Source organism: Orcinus orca, chromosome 4 (genome assembly GCF_937001465.1).
Source record: "Orcinus orca chromosome 4, mOrcOrc1.1, whole genome shotgun sequence".
NCBI lineage: Eukaryota > Metazoa > Chordata > Mammalia > Artiodactyla > Delphinidae > Orcinus > Orcinus orca.
Genome location: NC_064562.1, coordinates 153,746,301 through 153,770,325, shown reverse-complemented (window position 1 = coordinate 153,770,325; position 24,025 = coordinate 153,746,301). Strand labels below are relative to the sequence as shown.

Below are 24,025 nucleotides of genomic sequence, written 5' to 3'. Positions count from 1 at the left end.
CTCATAATGATAGTGACCATCACGCACGCACACAGAGGCCGCTTAGCCACCCACACTGGAGTGTGATAAAGGGCAGGCTTAATCAGCGTGACACGGGTGTTCTCCACAGACGCAGGGAGGTTAGGTGCTCTGAGCCGTGTCTGTTTCAGAGAGAAATACACACACACACGGTGTATGCGTAAATGTACGTGGCTGTACTTCAGTATTGATGCTTTTAATTGTGCTTGAAATCTGTCTTCAAGATGTTGGTTCTGTGATTTTTCACCCGGTCCTAACCTGACAGCGTGAGCGGGGCTGCCCGCGGGGCTGGTGTGCTCACGCAGCGGGATGGCGGGGCCCACACGCTGTGCACGTGCCTTGTGCCTTCCGTGACTTTGGGTCCACAGCTTTGGTCCTTTAAATTCTGGCATGTTTTTAGGTCCCTGAGTGTCGAGGTGAGTCAGGACTGCCGTGGTAATGTGACTTCTCTTTTCTGGACTCGGAAAGTATCCGCTAGTGAAATTGTAGCTGTTTGAGGCTCTCACACTTCACTGTATCATGACATCTAGAGCATCATCAAATCTGAAGTCTTTGCCGTTAATAAAAACAAAATGAAAAGCAGCCTCAGAATGTAGGTATGGCCCTTTTTTGTCCAGAGGGAGTCTGGGATTCCCAGCTGTAGAGACTACCCAAGGAGCTTGTTGTCGAGTCTTAATTTCTTGTTATTTTGTTCCCTGTGATTCTTCTTCTCATTGTAGACGTGAGTCCTGTTTTTAGACTATCTGTGAAGAGATGCTCACCTTGGGCTTTTTCGGAACAGGGTAGTGAGGCAGGGAGTGGGTCAGAAGGCGGCACTTCTGATGTGGTCTCCACTGTGGTCCATGGTGGGGACGGGGTGTCCCCTGCTCTCTCAGCATCAGCTGCTTATGCCCATTAGAGGGGGCCGGGCCTTCGGGGGTGGGCTTCTGCTCTCGCAGGCGTGCAGGGGCCTCGGGGCGGTGTGGGGTGGCGCTCTCGGCCAGTCTTAGTGGGTGTAGGTAACTGAACATTTCTTACATTTGGGCACGGTCAAGACAACACAGGAAGAATTCGCTGAGCTCCTGGGAGCTTACTGAGACATGAAAAGGCAAATTCTATACAAAACGTTTTTCCTAGTTTTCTTGTCCAAGTTCAGATTAGTATCCTAAAAAGTTAAATAAAAGGTGGTCTGCAGTTCTAAAGAGGAATACTAAAAGCTTCAGTTCCATAGACCCTGTCCCTTAAGGCAGTTTGTTTAAAACACTTTTTAATGAGTTTTTCTGGCATCATATTTTGGCCCACGTATTTGGTGGAGTTTTTACTTCCACTGCTGTCAGATACCATCAAAAGAAAAACACTGAGGCCGCTGGGATCTTGTCTGTTGTTCCTGGTCGTGAGTCGTGTGGGTTAGAGGCGTGGATCTAGAGCAGCTCACTGCGGGGCCAGGATGGCGGCTAGAGGGTGAAACATGTTTGTCAGACACACCTGACGGTCTGACATTGGTTTTGACCAGGATGAGTTTCATCTTCCTGGCTTAGACATTTGTTCTGAACTTGGGAAGACTTAGATGAAGCATTTTACAATCATTAGGCTTAATTGATTTTTAATTCTTTAGAACTTCAGAAGTAGATTATTAAATACATTTATATTAAATACATTAAAATCATACACCATTTTGCATCTTGAAGGTGGTACATAGAGTCTATAGTGTGCATTCTGTTCCTTACATAAAAACATTTAAGTTACTAGGCTTTTTCTATCAGGCCACTTTTGTGCAGTTTATATAAATCTCACATTAGAGTTCATTTTTATTAAAACCGCTTTAGGTGAACAAGAAGGCTTGTCTGTTTCTGTGTTAACACTACTGAACTACAGTGCACATTTACGACGTCTGCCAGGCTAAGTGCCTTTTAGCACGAGAGACAAAGCGCAGTGTTGTAAAGAAACATTCTAGAAGCCGCTAGGTCCGGTTCTGGTGGGCACTGGGCGACCATGGGGCTGCTGTGTGCAGGGTTCAGACTGGCCCCTTATTCGGGGTGAGTCACATGCCCTTTGCATGTTTATATTCTCTCCTTTCAACACCATTGATTAAAATAAGGAATTTTCATAGGGTTGGTGTTTCAAGACATTTTAGGTCATGTTGTGGTCTAAATTCCTCTCACACAAGGTATATGTGATCAATAAAACCTTACATTAGAATAGTTATTCCATAGTAGTACTGCATCCCCTAATGAGGAGGACAGATTAAAATCACACACTTGCATGACAAAGGCCTGGGAAGTAATTAATGTGATTTAAGTGTTTTGTAATTTCATTTCTTATTCCCTTAGTAGAGCAAATTCTTATTTTTTTCGCCTTTACTGGTAACAGCTTTTATGGGAGCCCACACCAGCCAAGTTGGATTTGAACTCAGCTGCTCTGTACTGCACTTAAAATGATGTAATTTTCCAAGATGTCTGCTGCAGGCGGCGTGTCATCGTGCACACTCAGTGGCATTCCTTTCACAATCAGTTATGGAAGATGTGTGATAATCTGTTTTTACTGGTATTAATAACACATACAATGAAGAAAACAGATAACAAATTTTAAGACCAAGGTAAGATACCTAATCAAGGCCATTTAACCAATCACATTCATCTCATAACAGAAACACATTCATATTCCAGTGGTCAATGTAGATTTCAAGTTGAAAGGATGCCCTCGATCAGGGGCTGTCCTGGGCGTGTGACAAGGACAGCACACTGAAGAGGTTCATCCTGTTAGAGGTCGTTTTTCTCCTCTAGTTCATAACTTAACTGAATTTTTATTGAAAAAAATGTCAGCACCTGTACCTTCAAAAATGAACAAACAGCACACATTAAAAAGAGTCCTCGTTGACTGTTCTCATTGCTAATGGAATGTATTCAATCCTGTAGATAGTGAACTAATTTCCAACATAAAAGGCAGGAAGACTTTTGATTCTGTCTTTTTTTACTAAACAGTTTTACTATGACACTAGCTATAGTAAATTTGTAGGAAAAAAATGTCATTTACAGTATCATTGTGAACCATTTAACTCTTTTGATTCAATAACCCTTATCTGGGGGGGGTCCTATAATCAGGTTATTTACACCAACCTCTTCATTGGTTGCTTTTGTAGAACATGAGCCATTATATTAAATGTCTCAATCTTGGGTGACCACCTGGTGTGCCCCAGGGTGTCCGCATGTTTGCATGGTGAGGAAAGGCCTCCGTGCCCTTCAGGTCATAGAGGCGGGAGGGCTCTTCACGTTACCAGGCCGGTAGCACTCGGTTCATTCCGAGTGGACTCTTCAGGTGTGTTTTTCCTTTAATGAGAGTTTCTCACTAATACTTGTGTTCTAAACCATTAAGTAGTGTAACGCATGTAAAACACTTGGGGTGCCTGGCGCCTTGCAAGGACTTAGTGGTTCGCTATTGTGACAATAATGGTTATAACAATAAAAATAATAAAATCACCATCATTCCATTTTTATCCAAAAGTATAAATTTTGCTTCGGCATGAAAAGCAATCCTCTTGACTGCACTGTGCGCGTGGGGATAAAGTAACCCTAGAAGCGGCACATGCTGGGCTTGACTGATGCTTCCGGGTACTGGACTGTGGCTGGGGGCGCGACTCTGCTCAGACTCCGTGGACACGGGGCCTCCAGGACGGCCTCAGTCACGCTGTCCCTAAGGGACGTGGAGGAGCTCGGGACTGATGAGGGTTCTCAGAGAACCAGTCACTAAATTTTAAAATGTGGAAGAACGGTGGTGTAAAAATGACCCTAGTTCAAGAAGCCATTACCCAAAGTAAAGACTCGAGCCTGGAAGGCCTTTGACAGTCAGGATTAAGAGACTTGTTTGAAATTATGGCATGATGGATTTTGAGTTGGTAGCCAGCCAGCGACCGACACGTGATGGGTGGGTTAGGAGCCAGCAGAGAAAGGGGCGCCTTCCTTTTTGATGGGGATGACTCGATGCTGTGTCCACAGGAGCAGCGTAGACTTAGCCTCAGCTGAGTAAATAGGGGTGAGTGCAGGAGAGGGGGAGGGGGCGACGCAGTGTGTCTCAGCGCTGGTTGGGGGGGAGCTCATCCCAAGGCAGGCGGGAAGGTGCCCAGCAGGCAGAGGCAGATGTAGTCAGCATTGTTGTGGTCTCGCTGAGGAGCGCTGGTGGGGGGCAGAGTTCCCGAGAGGGCCTGCCCACAGCTTCCCGAAGGAGGGGAGTGGAAGGGGCTCCTGCTTTGAAAGAGCTTAGGGTCAGGCAGTAGTTTGTCTGCAGGAGTACAGATTCATTACGCTGCTGTTTAGCGCGGAATGTCTTCATTTCCTAAGGTCAAAGTAACGCTGATTCACCCTGGTCTTTGGTCATTTGAGCTGACAGTTGTTGAGGTGACTGGCTATATCATGCACAGAGTCACTGCCGTGACCGCTCCTTCCACGTGCCACGCTTGGGCCTGGTGGGGAGGTGGCTGCGAGGAGGGCCTCTGGAACAAAACGGGAGGCCACAGGCGGACACTAGTCTGAGTGTACAGAAGCTGAGATGGTAGCTGTTCCAGAGATGAAGGTAGCCCGCGGTACTGGAGCGGCCCCCCTGGGCCCGTGCCGTGTTGGGTAGAGCTGCTCCCACTGCCGCCCCGGACTCCTGTCTCCTTGTGCACCTTTCCCAGAGTCTTCAGCTGTGGGGGACTTAGGTGGCTGCCTCTCAGCCCTCTCTTTAGCATCTCGCACATTTATACCTCCCAACTGAAAGTAACCTCACTATTTTAAAGAGGATATTCCTAAAAACCGACAAGAAACCTAAGTGAAGTTTCACAAGGAAGCAGAGTTTCAGAAACGTAAGGCAAAAGGGTGGGTTTTTGCCGTGTGTGAGTGTGTGAGGGTTAGCCTGCTCCCGGGTGGTCTCTCTGAGGTCCCCGTCCCAGCGTTAGCTGTGCTTGATGCCGTGGTTTTCATGGGAAGTCCACGCAGAACCACAGGAACGTTTCAAGTGGAGTGCTCAGGGCCGGGGAGTGGGACGGCGGGGGCGGGGGGGGGTTGGCCATTTCAAGAGGTTGCCGTGGTAGGGGACGGGAGCAGCTGAATACACCGGAGGAGAGGACAGCGGAAAGGCGAGGTTTGCCGCCCCTCTCGGTCTCCTGGGCCCTGGTCTGCTCCCCCAGGGTTAGGTCTGGGTTGTGTGAGCGTGGCCAGACTGGGGGTTACTCTCATACCTATTGAGTCTGTCTTAGAAATGTTCTAACGAAAAGCCAGACTGTAAATTAGCATCCACTTCCGAAAACATAAAAGGTGCCCAGGTGTGGGCTTAAAATTAGGGTTCTCCACCAAAAGCCTGGACATTGGGCCCACTGTGGCAGATGAAGAGCTGAGATTTTGTTCATCATTTCAGTAGCAGTGTAAGTGTTTTATATAAAGGAGCGTCCTCTGTCCATTTGATGAGTCCAGTAGAAGGAGCAGTGCTTGCCTGGAGGGTGACTCTTGGCTGGCTTGGGCGAGGCCTCGTGCGGCCCCAGGTGGGCAAGAAGGCACCCCCCCAGCCCCGGCCCAGGAGGGACTCCTGTCTGAAAGGGGAGCTGGGGAGGACAGTCACTGTGACTTCGGCAAGTGTGCCCGATCCCTTTTCCATTTGGTTGTTTCTGACTCAGCTCCTTTCTGAAGCTCCTCTGCTCCTTTCAGGTGTTAGTTCACGTTGAAGGTTGTTCTGGTCACAGCTGGTCGTTTGTATGTGGACGTGTGAGAGCGGTCTTGACTTAGTGTGGAACTAGCATTTCTGCTTTAAAATCAATAGCTTCACCACCTCGGCTTTTAGAAACCTGTGAACAGAAGTAGTAGTTGTTGAGGACTCAGTTTTATCTTTTAGATTATGAATCTAAATTACAGTCTTCTGCTGAAAGAACCGAAATATCACTATCTTATTAGAAAAGGTTTCTCAAAATGCTCTCAAATCTATGATTGGCTTTCCTTTTTTTTTTTTTTTTAAGAAATATGCTGACTCCTGTATATTTTAGGATTTTTGGTCAGTGAAATTGATTTTCATCCTTTTAAGTACTGTTTTTGCTGTTTTACCTAGAATATTAGAAATTAGTGCTGATTTGCTTGCCAGTGATGGGAAGTTGGGTGTCCTTTGCAGGTAACAAACACATGCCTTGCATCCCTCCATCTTGTTGCTTGTACTGCCAGGGTCAGGGGCCACTCACTTTGGGCATTTCCACCAGCGAGGACACCCTGGGGGGCCCTCCCGCCTGCTCAGTGTCTGTTCAGGAACCAGACAGGCCTCATCTTGTGAGATGCCTTTGTAGCTACCTGGTTACCTGGTAGATCCATGGCTACAGTGTTTTCTGGCCTGAATGTAGGTGTTGGGGTTTTGCATATAATTCTTTGGCATGTGTTTCGAAGCATGTGCTAACCGTCTGGGGCATATTGCACCTTCCAGAAACGGCTGAGGCTGGGGAGGGCAGCCCGGCCCATCAGTGGGGGTGGGGTGGGTCGCTCAGCGCTGGCCCCTCCCCAGCTCCCCTCTCTAGCCCACTCTCTGTGGGACAGCCCCCGCTGGGGACACAGTTGGGACAATGTTGGGTTGATAGGACATTTTAGAGACTCATTTTATCTGTGACGAGGGCTGGCCTTGCGTCTGGAACAGCAGCCCCACGGCCTGCCTGGTCACCACGTGGTTCTCACTGTCACCTCCTGGGGCTGTCGGTTCTCACAGGAGCTGCCTGGTTAGAAGGTGGGTGTAAGGATAGTGCCAGGGTGTGTTCCCATGACTCAGACCTGGACTTTAGGGGCAGCTAGGAAGGGTCGAGCTGTGTCATCTAGAGGGGTTGCTTTAATACAAGTTCAATAACTTTTGTTTGAATTGTAGTATTTCAGGTGATGAATGACTAATTTACAAATTACTTTAATCCCACCCTAATATTTCACTGTGATATTAACTTGGAAGACCTGTTTGAGATTAGTCTTTTGACTTTAAGCTCATTAAATCTCCTGGGCACAGGATTCGTATCATTTGTCAATCCAAAATCCTATGTGAACACACTTCTAGTTATCTGTTTCTTCCTTTACAAAAGCGTAACTTAAACATAAAAGTAATGTTGGTTTATAGAAATATCTGTTGTTCAAGGTCTGTAATTGTATTTTAAAAATGATGTAGTGTTCAACTTGTGAAGGGATGTGTTTTGTTAAAAGATTTGAACCTCACTGTAACTCTGTCCGAGGCGTAGGGGACTGCTCTCCAGCCCCGGCAGGGAGGGACCTGCCTGGGATGCGCACGAGTCGCTTCTCGAAGTCGGTTTAAATGTGTTCACTAGGTTACATTATGTTCGTTAATAATCATCCTGAAAAATCCCTGTAATGATCACGGAGACCGCATTCTCTGCCCGTAGAGGAATGTATTTCTGAGGCAAACGGGCAGTTCCGTGCTGTCACATACTGAGTAGAGTAGAGTATTTTCAGACTGGAGGAAACTGGAAAGTCAGGAGCTAAGCTGCTGGTCGAGCAGCCGCAGGCATGGCTCTGGTGGATTCGGGCGCGGCGGGAAGTGCCCGGCAGTCCGCGTCCGTCCACTCAGTCACTGCGTTTTTCTCTTTCCGAATGCATCCTATTGGATATGGAATAGACCGTAGAGGTCGTAGCCTGAGATTTGGGACTGTGTTGGGACCGTGCAGGTGAATGTGTCGCTTTCACAAACGCATCTCCGAGTAAGTACCGGCCCCTGGTGCACGTGGAGGTGGAGCCTGCAGCCGGAGCCAGGTGCCCGCCCGCTCTGCCCTCAGACCCCCGGCCGGCCGCGTGCTAGGGGTCCGCTGAGTCGCGGGGAAGGGGTGCGGTGGGATGGAAGCTGGACCCTCCCGCGCCCGTCACGGACTGTGCTGTTGTAAGGTCTGATGCTGTGTGTGTATCTTAGACCCATCAGGACATGCGCCTCGTGTGTGTCGTGAACATTTATACTTCCATTCAAAATATGTATTCAGTGTTTATTTCCTCAAACCAGACTTTGTTAATTTAGGAAATATCTCCAAGTGGAAACGTGCTCACTTTTTCTGTAAATCTTAAATAAAAGGTGCTGTTCCTTCCTTTGACCCAGGACTGGTCTGTGTTTTCTGTCTTTCTCTCCGTGCATTTTTTCTTTCTCTTTTTTCCTTTTTTTTTTTTTTTTCTTTTTCTTTTTTTTTCTTTTTTTTTTTTTAGCTTTTAAATTTGTTGCAGCCACATTGAGGGAAGAACCTGGGTTGGTGGGTCGGGCACCGGGCTCTTCCCTGGAGCCCACGTGAAGGCCCTTTCTTTGGGCCTCGGTTCTCAGGCGGCCTAGTGGGACCAGGGCCAGCGGGGCTGCTGCCCTTCCCAGTGCCCGGCTGCCCCAGCACCTGCTACAGACTTGCCTCAGGTGCTCGCCCCCATCTGTGACCCTGCATCTGACGGACACGTTGAATTGGGGTTTGAACTCAGAGCATTCTTCCAGTTTACTGCCTTCTTTCGGGTGTCAGTGTGGAGGGTTAGGAGGTGAGCCGTAGGGGAGGGCTCCACTGGGCAGCCTCGCGGCAGCGGGCTGAGACCTGTGCTTTAGTGCTGTTCACGCTGTCAAGCCTAGGAGAGCATCCAGGCTGGCATGGTGGCCCACACACCCGTCACCCTGCCACCGGTGCCAAGTCAGCCAACACATCCCTCAAAAAAGTCAGCCCACTTTAACACCAGGTTCTGAGTCAGCAAAAACCCCTTTGTTTTATCAGGGCTTTTCCTTCTGCTGCTCCCTGTAATTTCAGGGAGGTAAATCTGGGAACATTTCACTGCTGAGGCTACGGAATTGGGTCAATGGCCTGCTGGGGTTCCTTTTGTTTTTGGTGTTTTTTTTTTTTTTTAAAAAACAGTGTGGCCCGATTCCATTTCTAGCTTTGTGTTCACCGGCAACCAGCAAGCCTAGATCATACTTACTGGTTGCTGTGATTACTGAGGTGTGCAGGAAATGCAGCTTATACGTTTGCTCTGTTGAAAAATTCAGTTTTCAACATTTATTTGATAAACATCAGATAAATACCAAATGTGTTTTTAGGCTTTAAACAAACCTGAATTTTATATATGAGAAAGTTTTCTGACTAAAGATTTATTGATTTCTATTTAAAGATTTGCTATTGCTGGTCAAGTGAGGGAAAAAGCCGTGTACAGTGATGAGGGGAGGCTGTAGCCCGGCCTCACTCATCGCTGGTAAATGAAGGCGAGACGGACGGAACACGGCCCGTGAGTCACCGCATTTGCTCCGAGTCCCCGTCTCTCCGCCTGTCGCGCGGACTGCCGTGGGCACAGGCGGCAGCGTGTGCCCCCTCCCCACCTGTCCCCGTGGGGGGAGGCGAACGGGCGGGCGGTCAGTTACGGGTGCGATGAGTCTGGAAGACCGGCTCCTGACCTCGGTGAGCACGCGCGTCCCGGGTCGCCGACCGTCTGACCACGGTCGGAGTGACACGATCGCGCCACCAAGGCCTGCACTTGACACAAAAGCGTGTTGGAGGTTAACTTGTTTCCCTTCCCTTAGGCAGTTGAACCTTTAGCAGATCGGGTAAGAAAAGCCAAGATTCTGGGTCCCCAAGCCCGTCTTAGGTCACCTACTAGACCAAATTGGGCTTTCATAGAAGTTACTTCACCTTTAAGGAATGGGGAGAGGCTGTTAAGCCTTGTGCCCCTTGCGCACATCGTGTACCAAAAATCAACCGGGTTGGAGCCCGTTTCCGAATTTGTACACAGCGTATCGGCAAGTGTGTTGTCACGGACACCAGTGGTGGCCGCGTGTGAGGGGAGCTGGCGGGGCTGCTGGCGGCCACTGTGAACTGTCGTCCGCCTCTTTCCTCCCAGGTCTCGGATGGCCCCGGAGACGAGCCCCCGGAGTCCCCAGACGAGAGTGCGGACGAAACCCAGACCGAAGTGTCCGTCTCGTCTAAAAGGTCTGAACGAGGAGTGACCGCCAAGAAGGAGCACGTGTGTCAGGTGAGGGGCGGGCGGCCTCTGAGCAGCCGGTCGGGGAGCCCGGCCTCGTCGGCCCTCCTCCCACCCCTCAGCCGGGGCCCCAGAGCCCTGGGGGTCGGGGGATCGTGTGGAGTTTTGTTTCTCACACCTGGTCTCGCGCCCCTGTTGCCTGCAGCTGTGCGAGAAGCCAGGCAGCCTGGTGCTGTGCGAGGGCCCCTGCTGCGGCGCCTTCCACCTGGCCTGCCTGGGCCTCTCCCGGAGGCCGGAGGGGAGGTTCACGTGCAGCGAGTGCACCTCAGGTACGTCCCGCCCCGCCCCGTCCCGCCCCGTCTCTCCGTGCCCCGCCCCGTCCCTCCGTGCCCCGCCCCGTCCCTCCGTGCCCCGCCCCGCCCCGCCGTGTGCTCCGGCTCTCGGCTGAGGTCACTGTCCACCTCCCGTCCCCTGGCCGGACTCTTCACAACTGGTGCCGTGTCGGGAGGACACCCGGAGCCTTCCCGGGAGCCCCCGGGGCCGGCCGTGGGGCACCTCTGCAGTTGGTCTGCTGCCCTCGGAGGGAGGGTGGGAGCCTTTCTTGGGAGGAGCCCCTTCCCCAGAGCTCCTCGCTCGTTTGAGGACGCGCCCTGCCTGGGCCGCCTGGTCAGACGAGCCTGTCCCTGCGGCAGAGCCGGGGCTCAGATCCCGGCGGGGTTGAAGGAGGAGCCGGTGCTCCAGCCACGAGGAGCTGCAGCTCAGGTCCTGTTCTGTGCCCCTCTCTCCGCCCCTCCGACCCCGTCAGGGATTCACTCGTGTTTCGTGTGTAAGGAGAGCAAGACCGACGTCAAGCGCTGCGTCGTGTCACAGTGTGGGAAGTTCTACCACGAGGCCTGCGTGCGCAAGTTCCCGCTGACGGTGTTCGAGAGCCGGGGCTTCCGCTGCCCTCTGCACAGCTGCCTGAGCTGCCATGCTTCCAACCCCTCGAACCCAAGGCCGTCGAAAGGTACAGACACGAGCGAGAGCCTCCGTGCCGGTTTGACCCGGTCCTAGGCGCGTAGAGGGCAGGCAGGGGCTGTCAGGCTTGTCCCCCCGGATGTGGATTTGGAGGAACAGTTGGTGGTTCTCCTGTCACTGACTCCGCACGGGGTGGGGTTAGGGTCTTTCTTGATAGTCTCCTTCCTTCCTGCCCTAAGTGTCGTCTTAAAGATCCCTGGCTTTAGGAGCGGGAGGCCTTTGAGCCATTTTGATGGATTCTGTTTGTTCTGGCTTTAATGGTCCTTCACGTGCGAGAAAAATATTTTAAAATCCAGTCACGTCTACGTTATGTCACGTTAGGTCTGTGGGATTGGGGGTGGCGGGTTACCTCTGCTTCCTGACGCCAGCGGTTCTCAGCCGGCCCTCCAGGGGACACACGGCCGTGTCTGGAGATGCTGCGGGGTATCTGCTGGCGCCCAGCGGGTAGAGGCCGGGGTGCTGCTAAACACCGTCCCATGCACAGGACGGCCCCGCGGGCCCCCGAGAAACCCTGGTTGACCTCATTTTAGAAAACAGCGTTTTAAATGCCTAACGGTTTTCTGACATCGTTTAGAAGCACCGTCGCCTTAAGGAAATGTGTTTTCATGACGTCTAATAAATATCCTTACCCTCCCACTCTAGTTATTTTGTTCATCAACTGCTTCCAGTGTATTTCCGCAGCAGCCCTGCACACCTGTGGAGGCTTGGTTCCTTGGGGTGCTCTGCTCAGTGCCTTGGGCTCTGGGGTGTCTCCCCTTCTCCAGGTAAAATGATGCGGTGTGTCCGATGCCCGGTCGCCTACCATGGTGGGGACGCGTGTCTGGCGGCGGGATGCTCGGTGATCGCGTCCAACAGCGTCATCTGCACGAACCACTTCACTGCCCGGAAGGGCAAGAGGCATCACGCCCATGTCAACGTGAGCTGGTGCTTCGTGTGCTCCAAAGGTGAGGAGCCCCCTGCGGCCGGCCCTGCGCTCCCATCGGGTCCATCTGGACGGTCAGGGCGCTGCTCCTCCTGGCTCCCAGGGCCGAGGGTGGGCCCGGCTGCAGCGCCTTTCGGGCCTTGGCTCTCCACCCTCCTGCCGCCGCCCCGTGCTTGCACATGTAGAGTCGCATACGTGGGAGCTCTGAGTTAACTGTGACCGTTTCACAGGCTTGTGGGACGTTAGTGGTGAAAACAAAACGTGCTTTGTGTTAACGTGCAGGTGACTCTTTAAGCTACTGTCTGAGGGTCAGAGGGTAAGAGCTGTAGACTGGGAAGGCCGCGGGGCTGAGCCGGGCGGTGGGGGGGGGGGGGCTAAACGGCACCCTCTGTGCAGGGGGAAGCCTGCTGTGCTGTGAGTCCTGCCCGGCGGCCTTCCACCCCGACTGCCTGAACATCGAGATGCCCGACGGCAGCTGGTTCTGCAACGACTGCAGGGCCGGGAAGAAGCTGCACTTCCAGGACATCATCTGGGTGAAGCTGGGGAACTACAGGTGTGGGAGGAGGCGCCTGCCCCTCTTTCCTTGTTCAAATGTCTTCTTTTACTTTACAGAACTTAACGCATTGAAATTACTGTCACTCTCTCTGAAGAGTCTGTGAATCCTGTTTTTAATATTTATAATAGATGGTGGCCGGCAGAAGTTTGCCATCCCAAAAATGTTCCCCCAAATATTCAGAAAATGAAGCACGAGATTGGAGAATTCCCTGTGTTTTTCTTTGGGTCTAAAGATTATTACTGGACGCATCAGGCGCGAGTGTTCCCGTACATGGAGGGGGACCGGGGCAGCCGCTACCAGGGGGTCAGCGGGATCGGAAGAGTCTTCAAAAACGGTACGGAGGCTGGTTCCCAGGTGGTCGGAGACAGCGCGCTCGGGTGCCCTTGCCAGTCCTCATTTCTGCTTCCAAATGTTTGACTTCTGTAGAAAACGCTGGACTCAGCATTCCGGCTGTACTTTACGTTAGAAAAAAGTAGGTCTGTAGACTGGTTTGTCGAAGCAGAGGGTAAGAGGTACTGTTTAATGACTTTTCTAACATTGGTCTGTGGTGACTTTCACTAACACGCATTAAAGCTATTTTTAAGAAATTATCTGCGTACTAATTTCCAGGAATCCCTTACCGCTTGCCTTTACGTGAGATGGCGGCGTGCAGGAAACTGGCCTGCGGTCCGGGCCTTGTGCACCGGCTTGCGGGCTCCCTTTGCCCATGAGCAGACACTCAGGTGCCCGGAGGGGCAGGTGTGGGCAGGTCAACAGGACGCCCTGCCCCCAACTCCACAGCCTGGGTGGGGACAGAGAAGACGGCACGCAGGTCTCGCTCGGTTGACCAGAGGGGACGGGACGGGCGGCAAGTGAGGACGGTGGGGAAGTGGGGCCTGTGCCCTTGCCCCCTCCGGGGAGGTGGCCGCGGGCCCTCTGCTCGCCTGGGGCCTCCGCACAGCTGACCCCTCAGCTTTCTCAAGGATTGTTACAAAAGGGAGGTTGCCGGACGTGGACGCGTGTGGGGGCTTAGGGTCGGCTGGCAGGTGCGGAGGGCGGACGCGCCGCGCTCCCTCGCCGAGAGGCCCCACCGAGCTGCCCCCGGGTTCTCTAGCCAGCAGGCGTCCCCGAGCTCCCGTCTGTGTGGATGCCGTGCGGCCCACCTCTGGTCTTAAGGAAACCGCAGACAACACTTAGCAGTGAGATGGAAGTTTAGACTAAACCGTTAAAATGCAGAGCGTAAAGGGCGGATGTGTTGATTTGCTAAAATCTTTCACTCACACATTGTTGACTTTTTAGCACTGCAAGAAGCCGAAGCTCGTTTCCGTGAAATCAAGCTTCAAAGGGAAGCCCGAGAAACGCAGGAGAGCGCGCGCAGGCCCCCACCCTACAAGCACATCAAGGTGACCATCCTGGCGGCGCTGGGGCGGGGGTGGGGGTGAGTCGCTTTCAGGCCCGCGGACTCTTCCTCCCCAGGCTGGGCTCGGCGGCCAGGAGGCTGGCCACAAGCGAGGGTCTGTGCCCAGGACAGCTGCACGAGGCGTCCTAGGCGGGGAGAAGATGCCGTCGCCACCCGGCGTGTCCTTTGCCACACGGGGGCACGGGGTGTGGGCAGGGGTCTCTGCCCAGGCGGTCTCTGCTTTGCCTCCGGGTGAGGCTCAGCCTGCTGGTCAGCGGGGGCTAGAACTACAGTCCTGGCCAGGCTGCCTGAGGCAGGAGGGGCAGAGGGACAGGCCGACCTCCCAGACCACGTACGCCGTCACCAAGTGCCGCAGACAGGCTCAGAGGAGCGGTGGCCCCCCCAGGCCAGTGCGCGGCCGGAGCCCCTGATAGAGCGCCCTTCCGCCTCGGGGTGTGGGGAGCGCAGGAGGGAGGGCAGGGGCCGTGTTCCCCAGTGCGTGGGCCTGGAGCCCCGCAGCCGACCACGCTTGGCAAGCCAGTGCACCCGCACCCTGTTGCCCGGGGCCCCGCGGCCTCTCGACGCGTGCTGGCCAACTTCTGGCAGCTCAGGGGCTCAGTCTTTGCTCCTAAAATCTGGACTGCAGTCAATGTCTGTGTGAAGGAAGCATTCCCTCTACTAATGTGTGTTTAGTCTTGTCTTTGGGATGAGTTCCCAGCCATGCAATTACTGGGTCAGAGAGCATGAAACTGGGACTCCTGAGGCCTATTCCAGATTTTCCCCCAACGCGCTGGCATCACTGCAGTCTCTCCCCCAGGGGGGAATAGGGCGTCTCTCACCACGGTTTCCCCGGAGCTGCTCATCTCTGCTTTAGTTTCTTTTCAATTCTCGCTGCTGCTTTATCGTTTGCTCTGGTTTCTTAACAAGGAGCTGTGCGTTGACGAGGGCGGGGCCGCCGTGTGCCCGCCTCCTTGGGCGCCTCTGTGTGCTGGGTGAGGGGGTCTGCGAGGGGATCAGGTCTCGTGGTGTTGGCTGGGTGCCCCGCATCACTGAGCGGTCTCACACGGTTCTCTCTCCTCCGACCACGGCCTGGCTCTCGGATGAACGAAGAACACAGTGCTAAGATGAGCCAGCACGGGGTGTTGGGGGGACTGCCCTGCAGCCCACCTCGCGAAGCTCCCAGGGCAGGGCTGGGCCCGCCTCTGCCTGCCTCCCGGCCGTGTCCCCACTTGGCCTGAGTCTGAAAGGCCGCCGGGAGGCTTGGGTGGGTGGGGCAGGCGCGGCAGCCGGGACTCTGGAAGCACTCGGGGGCGAGTGGGCTGAGGCGCCGGCTCTCGCCTGCAGGTGAACAAGCCTTACGGGAAAGTGCAGATCCACACGGCGGACATCTCCGAGATCCCCAAGTGCAACTGCAAGCCCACCGACGAGAACCCCTGCGGCTCCGACTCGGAGTGTCTGAACCGCATGCTGATGTTCGAGTGCCACCCGCAGGTGTGCCCCGCGGGCGAGTCCTGCCAGAACCAGTGCTTCACCAAGCGCCAGTACCCCGAGACCAAGATCATCAAGACGGACGGCAAAGGCTGGGGCCTGGTGGCCAAGAGGGACATCAGGAAGGTGTGTGTGCGCGCGCGTGTCCGTCCCCAGGGCTCGCTCGCTGCTTCCTCGGACTTGGCTTTGCCCGTGGTGCTCTTGCACTCATGTGAGGACAGTATTTCGAAAACGGTTTTTGAGTTGTTACAACTGAGGATTGTAAAACATTCCATGAAAGATATCTATCAGAGTGAAACCCTTAAATTCCTTGAAACGTGCCCTCAGTCAGAACTCTGACGGCTGCCGTGGGGAAGGGAAAGGTTTGCTTAGAAGGGCAGCCAGGAGGGTCGCCAAGCAGAGCGTCGTGGACGCAGCTCCCGTGGGGGCCGTCCTGGGACAGTGTGGGACCAGGTTGTCGGAAGGTGACAGGGACCACGCACAGCCTGTCTCCGCTTGCGGGCTGGATGGCGGGATGCGTGCTTGTTGCAGCGAGCGAGCGCGGCAGCCTCAGACCCGGGACTGCGCTCGGCTGATCCCAGCAGCCCTGTTCCTGCACCTGCCTTGCCGGCTGGTTCATCCAGGCTCCGGCAGGAGAGCTTGTGGGAGTGTTTCCACGCCTGCTCTGTCTCTGCTGGGGAGGTCGAGCGGTGAGGGAGGCTTCTGTGGGAGCTGGGGGCTGACGGTTACAAGCGCCCCCAAGACACGGGAGTGCTGGGAAGCAAGGGTTAGCGTGTTGCTGCTTCCAGAAGAAGGCTCAGGTACAGGCTTCAGTGACAGCCTCCACGAGACAGGCGTAGAATTGCCCGACTTGGCCGTAACGTCCAGGGACCTGGCGAGCCCCCTGCCCGACGCCTGCTCCTGGCGTGGGCTCTGGGCCCCAGTGCTGAGGCGCGGCCGGGCCGTTGGTCATCAGCAGCGCACTCTTCTGGTTTCCAGGGAGAGTTTGTGAATGAGTACGTGGGGGAGCTCATCGACGAGGAGGAGTGCATGGCAAGGATCCGACGCGCACACGAGAACGACATCACCCACTTCTACATGCTCACCATAGACAAGGTAACGTGCTGCGTCCTCAGGGCCCGTGTCTGTTGCTCACCATAGACAAGGTAACGCGCTGCGTCCTCAGGGCCCGTGTCTGTCCGCACGGGGCTTCCTGCGGCGTCGGACTGCACACCAGGTGACGCTGTCACGTCGTCTGCGTAGGTGTGTTTCAGGCACCTGTGCTTGTCTCCTTAAGCGCAGTGTCTTCTGGCCACCGCCTGAGGGCCAGGGTGACCGGCTCTCGGCGTGGGACTTCCTGGAGCGTCACGTGTCCCTCTGATGCGTGACGGGTACACTGTACAGTCTTTCCCAGGGTCAGAGAAGAGCATGGTTAGGGGAATTGCACATCCTTCCAGGTACATAGTGGTCTTCTGGGCTGCTTGTTAGGTGTCTGAAGCCCAGGTTTGTGAACATTTGTCAGCGTTCTCAGCAGGTGGGTAAGACGATTTGTCAGCACGTGCGGGTGGAGAAGAACGGGCACGTCCGGGACACTGGGTGCCCAGCTGACAGGCCCCTTCTGGTCGCTCCAAGGAGACACAACCCCAGGAGGTGGCGAGTTTATGTACCCTCTGCCATCCGCCCTCATTTTTGGGTGGTGGCGGTGAGGGGGGTTATTTGATTAGAAATGGGAACCCTAGGCCTATGCCTTCCTGTGTTTAGGCGTCTAAGTTTGAACTACTTACATGTTGTGGAAAATGCCAGGTTGTCACTTAACATACAAATTAGTCCTTGAAATGATGATTCACCGAGGGCACCTGGCTGAAGCCGAGATAAATTCCACGACGCATGAGACGTTGAAACAATGCATCCCTCATCCATTTCCTGCAAGAGTAAAAGAAGCCGCACCTCCCTACACGGTACAAGCGCAACAGAGCAGGACCTCCGCGAGCAGACCTCACATAGAAGGCTCAGCGTCGGTGAGAATCTGAGGGGTGAGATTAAATCTGAAAGAAAGGATTAAATCAACACGTTACAGATGGTTAAAGCCATAAAAGGAGGTTTAGAGACACGGGAACAAGACACTGAGGGATGAATCAGGCAGATGTGAACCAACAGTTAAAACTGGGAGTTAACATATAGTCATTGAAAGTAACCCAGTGGACGGGTTAAGAAAAGTTAGACCGCAGCAGGGAAGTGACTGCAGCAGAAGGAGCTTCTGCGAATCCGTCTGGGCGGCACGGGAACATGGAGCGATGAGGCTGGAGAAAGAGGCCGAGAGACGGGAAGACAGACGCTCAGTAGATGTTCCAGAAGGAAGACGGAAGGGAGACCTGGGGGAGAGGCGGGACGGAGAAAGAATTTATGGAACCTCTGTGACACGGATCATTCCATGGCTGAAGCTGAACAAGTTTTGGGCAGGACAGATAAAAATAAACCCATACCTAGGCATGCTGTTAGAAATCCATACGTAGGCGTGCTGCTTAAACAAAACGCCTGTGAGACGCCGCACACCACAAGGATGAAGGGCAACAGAGGGACTCCCCGGGGGCCCAGTGGTTAGGACCCGGCGCCTCCACAGCTGAGGGCCCAGCTTCGATCCCTGGTCGAGGAACTGAGGTCTTACAAGTCGCACAGTGCAGCCAAAACAAAAGAAAAAGACAACCGAGAAAAAAAAGACGGAGCGTGTTCCAGGGAACGACAGTCGGATGGTCAGCCTCCTCCTAGTATTATGGAAACCAGGGACACTTCTACTCCTCAGGGAGAAAACCCCTTGGCCCTGCACCTCGCACCCTCCGGGCCGGGACCAAGCGAGCTGACCATCAGCGTCACGTGGCGGAGGAGATAGTAAAGGAGGTTCTTCAGGGGCTTCAGAAGTTACGTGTGAGGTGCGAGAAGGATGGTGGACAAGAGGTGGCGCGCGTGCGGGTGTGGCTGTCACAGGTGCCGAGTGCTGGTGAATGCGGGGCAGCGGGGCCGGGATGGCGCCACAGAGGGCGTCAGAAGAGAGGCGAGGCCAGTGGGAGCTGCGTGTTTGCTGTGGATGGAGGGGAGGCTCCACTGACTCGTGCTTTGTCAGGCGTACGTAGGAAGTGACTGAATGAGTAGAAATGGAGAGTGTAACTTCCGCCTTGTGAGAGAGTGGGAAAGTGCATGAAGAAAAGTGCCCGTCAATAGAAAGTGAGGGAGGAGGGAGGAAAAAAGGAGAAAAGATAGTAATCAGAAAACACGAGGTAGGGACCTCCCTGGCAGTCCCATGGTTAGGACTCAGCTCTCATTGCCCAGGGCCCTAGTTCGATCCCTGGTCGAGGAACTAAGATCCCACAAGGCGCTGCCAAAAAACCCCTTAATCTATAAAAATGAAATTAAAAAATCTATACGTAGGATCTTGGTAGAAGATGGCGGTGCTCAATTCCAAAGCAGCAACAAAAAGATACACCAAGTACATCTTCAGTGAAACTAAGGACCTCGTCACCCACGAGCAGACGGAAGACGCTGTCTGAGAGCAGGGGACTCGGAGGCTGAGGTGCTGCAGAGTTGACGCCTCTAGGCCCCCCCCGCCCCCGAGGTGCCTGCTCCCAGCAGAACTGAGCGGTCCCGACTCGCCTCCTCACTGCTGACAGTCGCACAAGAGGATGAACTAGTAGACGTATATCCAGCGGTCTCAGAAGGGGGCCTCAGAGAAAGAGGGGTGGGTGGGGACCTGTGGTGACAGGCCTCGGAAGGACCGTCTTCCAAAGTACGGCAGCTTTCTGTGAGGCAGAGAGGGGGCCTAAGGCTCTAGAGCCTGGGGAGCTGTGGGCCATCAGGTGGCCACAGAGCGGGGAGCCCAGAGACAGGGCACCCAGAATGCAGCCAGCGCTGCTCCAGGAGCCCCAGCACGTTTCGAGAGGATCTGTCAACAAAGAGCAGCAGAACCTCCCTGCGGCTGGGGAGACGCGGCCAGAGCTGGGGACATCGTGCCCCAGCAGTCGGCGTGCACTTCTGAAGCACAAGGGGTTAGAGACGGCCACTTAGCAAGCTGAGCTGGACCTCGAACTCGGAGACTGAGAGTGAAACGAGCCGCAGCCAGAGCATCTCTGAAGCTTAAACCCCTGGAGCGGCACCTGAGCAGACGCAGGATGGACAGGGCACGGCGGAAAGAGAGGAAGGTTAGAAAGAAAGCGTGGCCGGGGGACAGGCCGCGGAGGGTCTCTCTGCGTGACGGGAGTCTAGGTATTGAAGGAATACCCTGTGTTTCAGGGGCAGTCCATCCAAAGTGGTCGACGTGGTAAATACCTCATTAAAGTTACTGGACATAGCAAGGAACCCTTTGGCCAGCTTGGCCAAAAAACTGAGTTCCTTGTAAGGGGAAGACAGTGAGGCCGTCTCGAGGCTTCTCGTGGCAGAATCCAGCGCCTGAGCACAGAGGAGCACTGATAAGGTTTTCAAGGAAAGAGTGAACTGGAGACTTTCTCTCCAGCCGACTGGTTCTGTAGACGTAGATGTCAGAGTGACAGGTGTGGACACGGGAGCTGAGGGCACCGGTCCTTTGGGGGAAGCTGCTGAAGGATGGGTTCTAGGCGACCCCCGCAAAGCGACTGGTGGTGGTACAGGTATCGGGAACTTGTGCCGAACTGTGACTCCCGACAGCAACAGGGGAGGCCAGAGAGTGAGGTAAACTCACCTCTGATGCTGATGCCTGAGCGTCAGGCTGATAAGACAAGTAGGAGTAGCTTTCAGCATTTTTAAGTATCAAGGTAAGGATGCCGCGGAAAACTGGGTTGTAAGGATGGAGGTGGGTCAGGGGAGACCACTGCAAGAGGAGGTTGCGGGCGCCGTATGCAGGCAAAGATGCCCTCGATAAAGGACAGCCAGCAGGGAAAATAAAGTTCCCAACATAACAGGAAAATCAGTAATTAAAAAACCCCATTACTTCATAGCAAAAGGCTTAAAACCCAAATAAACAAGCAAATTAGATTGATAGAATTGTGCCCAACATGTGAGTCATATTTGTAAAAGGGAGTTGGATTAACTCATCTATTAAAAGATTTCCAGATTGGTTCATAAAGCGAAGCCTGTTTCTCTGCTGTATCTAAGAAACAGAGGGATCCTGAAAGTTGAAAATAAAATTGTGCACAAAAGTGTGTCAGGTGGAGTCAAATTAAAAAAGAATTGTTCTCAGACAAGGCAAAATTTGGGCCCCAGCGCACTCAGTGAGACAGAGGAAGGCCTTTTAACGTCAAGAGCGCCGCCAGGGACCAGGATACATCCTGCAGGGTGTGCCCCAAATAACAGCGCAGCCACCCCCCAGAGCCACAATTCAGGGAGGCACAGGAGACAGCCAAGTGAGGATCCACGTCTTGGAGCGAGAGGCCCTAGGCAGAGAATCAGCATGGACTTAGCACCAACTACAAAGAGAAGCAGCCGTGCGGAGTGCCCGTGGCCGCAGCGGTGGGACAGCGGAAACGGGAAGCAGCGGCAGGTTCATCAGTAGAGGACGGCTGGGCACCAGCATCCCGGCCCTGAGGAGCCGAGGCAGCTGCTCAGAGCAGGTTCGGCGGTTCCTTTCAGTGAGGCAGGAGCACGCGCTTCTGAGATGTGTCCACCTTCAGAGGAGCAGCTAGCGTCCGGGTGTGAGCGTGTGGCTGAGGCCCCCGCCCGGGGCCGCCCGTCCAGGGCAGGGGGGCCTGGCAGGCGTCTCGATGCCACGCTCCTGGGGTGCCTGTGCACACGTCCTGTCCCCCACTCACAGACCCCGTGTGGCGTTACCGCGTGACCGTGATGCTTTTTGTGGCCTAGTTTTAAGTGCCCTCCCGCCTCCGGTATGTCTTTCTCCTGTCCCTTGCAGTCGCGCGGTCGATGAGAGACCCTTAGGGTGAGGAAGGCGAGGTCACCGCTCCCTGATGCCGGGCGAGTGCATCGTCTGGGTTTTGCCACAGTAGGAGTACATCTCCGTGTACACAGAGGCGCTTGCCTTTCGGGGGGTCGAGTCCCGGGAGCATGAAGGCGGGACCCTCATCGCTTTTGCCCGGGTGCGTCTCAAGACTGCTTCTGCCGCAGGGGTTGGCCCCCCTCCCATCAGCCAGCGTGGCCTCACGGCCTCAGGACGTTCTCCTTGTTTCCTCCACCGCTGGGCTGTCTCGACTTGCTGGCTGGTTTGTGTCGTAAGCGGTCAGTCCTGTCCTCTGTCAGGCTGTTGGTGTCCGGCTCCCTCACTTGCCGTCCGACGTCGGGGAGCTCGGCTCACTGTCCCCCGCTCACCAGCGCTCGGTCCCTCCGTGTGGTGTGACCTGCCTGCCCTCCGTGAGCAAGAGAAACAGGACTGGTTTGGGGGTGTCCCATCTGAGTGGACCTGGGAGACCACGGTTCTCAGTGCAACACCAGGTGTCCAGCACGACGGTGATGATTCCCTTTGAATGAGAACGTGATGGCTGAGAGTTGCCCACGTGTGTAGATGCTGCTTGAAACTTGAGTTGTGCCTTACAGGACCGTATAATCGACGCCGGCCCCAAAGGAAACTACTCCCGGTTCATGAATCACAGCTGCCAGCCCAACTGCGAGACCCTCAAGTGGACAGTGAACGGTGACACGCGCGTGGGCCTGTTTGCCGTGTGTGACATTCCTGCAGGTACCGTGCCTCCGGGGCTCCCCGTGGGGCTCCCAGCCGAGCGGGCAGGTGGAGGGCCCTTGTCCGATGCTGTGTGTGGCCGGACTGCCGGGCTCGGGGAGGGCGGGCGGCTGGCGATTTGGAAGTTGTGTTTTGTTTGGAACGTGCACCTTGCAGCGTGGAATCGAAAGCCGTGCGGGGACAGTACAGGTGTGCTGACAGGCGCAGGGCTCGTAGACCTGATGCAGGCTTCTTGGCAGGGTCGGGAGAAGGGCAGTGTCCCAGTGTGGCTTGTCTCCCTCACCCAGGGACAGAGTTGACCTTCAACTACAACCTCGACTGTCTGGGCAACGAGAAAACAGTCTGTCGGTGCGGGGCCTCCAACTGCAGCGGGTTCCTCGGGGACAGGCCCAAGGTGAGCGGTGGCGGGAGCGGAGTCTGCCGGGCGGGGCGAGGACGGCAGGGGAGGCCAGGCGCCAGACTCGGTGGCTGCCCCTGCAGAGGCCACAGCGTGCTGGGGCTTCACGGCCTGGAGCCGGGAATCCAAAGTGAGAGCCTCCGTATGCGCCTGGCGGCACGTGGCGTTCTGCCTGCGTGTCTGTTTCCGCGTCTCCTTCCCTCTTTCACAAGGACGCCGGTTGGTTGTGCAGGGTTAGGGCCCGCTGCTTTACATCTGCAGCGACCCTACTTCCAAGCAAGGTCACATTTGAGGTTCCAGGAAGGACATGGCTTTGGGGCGGGGTAGGGGGGGGACACGGCTCCACTCAGCACACTTAGCCCCTTCCCTGTGCTGGGTAAAACGCGGGCCTGAAGCCTCTGGACGGCCGCAGGCATCCAGGCCCAGAGGTGGAATGTCCACAGCGGGCCTGCCGCTTCACCTGGCTTTTCTCATCTGTTCTCAAAAGACGCGCCGCGTGGGGAAAGAGCCTGCCCTGGGCCGCACGCCCGCTGAGCGGCGCTGCGGCCGGCGGCCTGTGTTGTTTCCTACAGGCAGTAAATGGGAACAGGTCGGGCCCCTGCATTTTCCCTGTCGGCTGCAGACCCCCACTCTTCTCCTGTGAGACCATCCTCAGGGGTCCCTGGCGCTCCCGACCTTGACCTTGGCCCTGGTGACCCCTCGGGACAGCTGGCCTCAGTGTGCGCAGTTCCCTTGAGTGAACTGCATTTATTTCTTCATTCTAGACCTCAGCATCCCTTTCCTCGGAGGAAAAGGGCAAAAAGACCAAGAAAAAAACCAGGAGGCGTCGAACGAAAGGCGAAGGGAAGAAGCCGTCTGAGGACGAGTGCTTCCGCTGCGGTGACGGCGGGCAGCTGGTGCTGTGCGACCGCAAGTCCTGTACCAAGGCCTACCACCTGCCCTGCCTGGGCCTGGGCAAGCGGCCCTTCGGTGGGTCCCCAGCCTGGGCAGCCGAGGCCAGACCACCCGGCGCAGCCCTTGGGGGCCGGCAGGGGCTGGGGGAAGGTGCCGGGAGGAGCTGCTTGGGAGCGAGGGGCCCCGCACCCCTGGGTCTCAGCTGGGAAGACGGGGAGGGGCTGGGGCTGGGGCTGGAGTCTGCCCTTCAGAGAGATGATGGGCTCCGGCGTGCACAGAGCGGCCATGTCACCTCGGGAGGGAAGCCGAGAGGCCCTCACCCGGAGACAGAAGCGGCAAAGCTAGAAAAGGAGACGTCAAATGTGTTTGACTGTGAAACAAACACTGTGTGTGGCACGAGATGATGCAGCAGGGCCAGCAGGCGGGCGGCAGAGAGGCTAACGGCGGGCGTGCCGGTCTCCCCAGACCGCACTAAGAGCCTTTGCAGGCGGACCCCAGAGAGATCGGGGCCCCCGAAACACTCGGCCCGGCTGCACACCCGTCGCCGGACAGCAGCCGGGGCGGCAGGGCCCCTGGTGCCGCTGGGCCATCTGGGCTCGGAGGTGGGGCCTGCTCGCTGCCCTCCGGCCCCAGGCCTCTGAGCACCAGCTTTAGCTTCTCTTTACCTTTCGACACTTGCCTGGAAAGCGGTGTCTTGGTTTAGTTTGTGTTCATCTGACTAGACTGAGTTTTTTTTGTTTTTTTTTTTTTAGACTGAGTTTTAAAGTTAGTTTTCAACCATGGAAATGTTACAGTGTTACAAGTTGCCATTCCTCTCTTCTGTCTGGT

General features: G+C 55.2%; 1 protein-coding gene, 1 long non-coding RNA gene and 1 other non-coding gene across 10 annotated transcripts in view; 2 read left to right on the top strand and 1 right to left on the bottom strand.

The window, feature by feature from the left end:
• The window catches only part of NSD2 (nuclear receptor binding SET domain protein 2), a 76,511-nt gene that overhangs the window by 48,950 nt on the left and 3,536 nt on the right, over positions 1-24,025 (top strand). For 3 of the 8 annotated variants that reach the window (XM_049709430.1, XM_049709433.1, XM_049709432.1), the window contains 12 exons: positions 9,837-9,968; positions 10,123-10,246; positions 10,723-10,923; positions 11,699-11,878; positions 12,253-12,409; positions 12,541-12,746; positions 13,691-13,794; positions 15,135-15,404; positions 16,257-16,373; positions 21,765-21,906; positions 22,194-22,300; positions 23,068-23,272. In XM_049709430.1, the coding sequence (XP_049565387.1) occupies positions 9,837-9,968; positions 10,123-10,246; positions 10,723-10,923; positions 11,699-11,878; positions 12,253-12,409; positions 12,541-12,746; positions 13,691-13,794; positions 15,135-15,404; positions 16,257-16,373; positions 21,765-21,906; positions 22,194-22,300; positions 23,068-23,272 (1,945 nt within the window). Of the gene's footprint in view, positions 1-2,367; positions 8,075-9,836; positions 9,969-10,122; positions 10,247-10,722; positions 10,924-11,698; positions 11,879-12,252; positions 12,410-12,540; positions 12,747-13,690; positions 13,795-15,134; positions 15,405-16,256; positions 16,424-21,764; positions 21,907-22,193; positions 22,301-23,067 lie in introns of those variants that run through there. The other 5 variants (XM_049709431.1, XM_049709429.1, XM_049709434.1 and 2 more) reach the window with 3 other exon arrangements.
• LOC125964300 (uncharacterized) lies at positions 455-21,765 on the bottom strand. The gene is made up of 2 exons (XR_007477194.1): positions 17,042-21,765; positions 455-5,809 (listed from the first exon to the last, which is right to left on the bottom strand). It is a non-coding gene; the product is annotated as an uncharacterized LOC125964300 (long non-coding RNA).
• LOC117199598 (small Cajal body-specific RNA 23) lies at positions 21,532-21,658 on the top strand. The gene has a single exon (XR_004480872.1). It is a non-coding gene; the product is annotated as a small Cajal body-specific RNA 23 (non-coding RNA).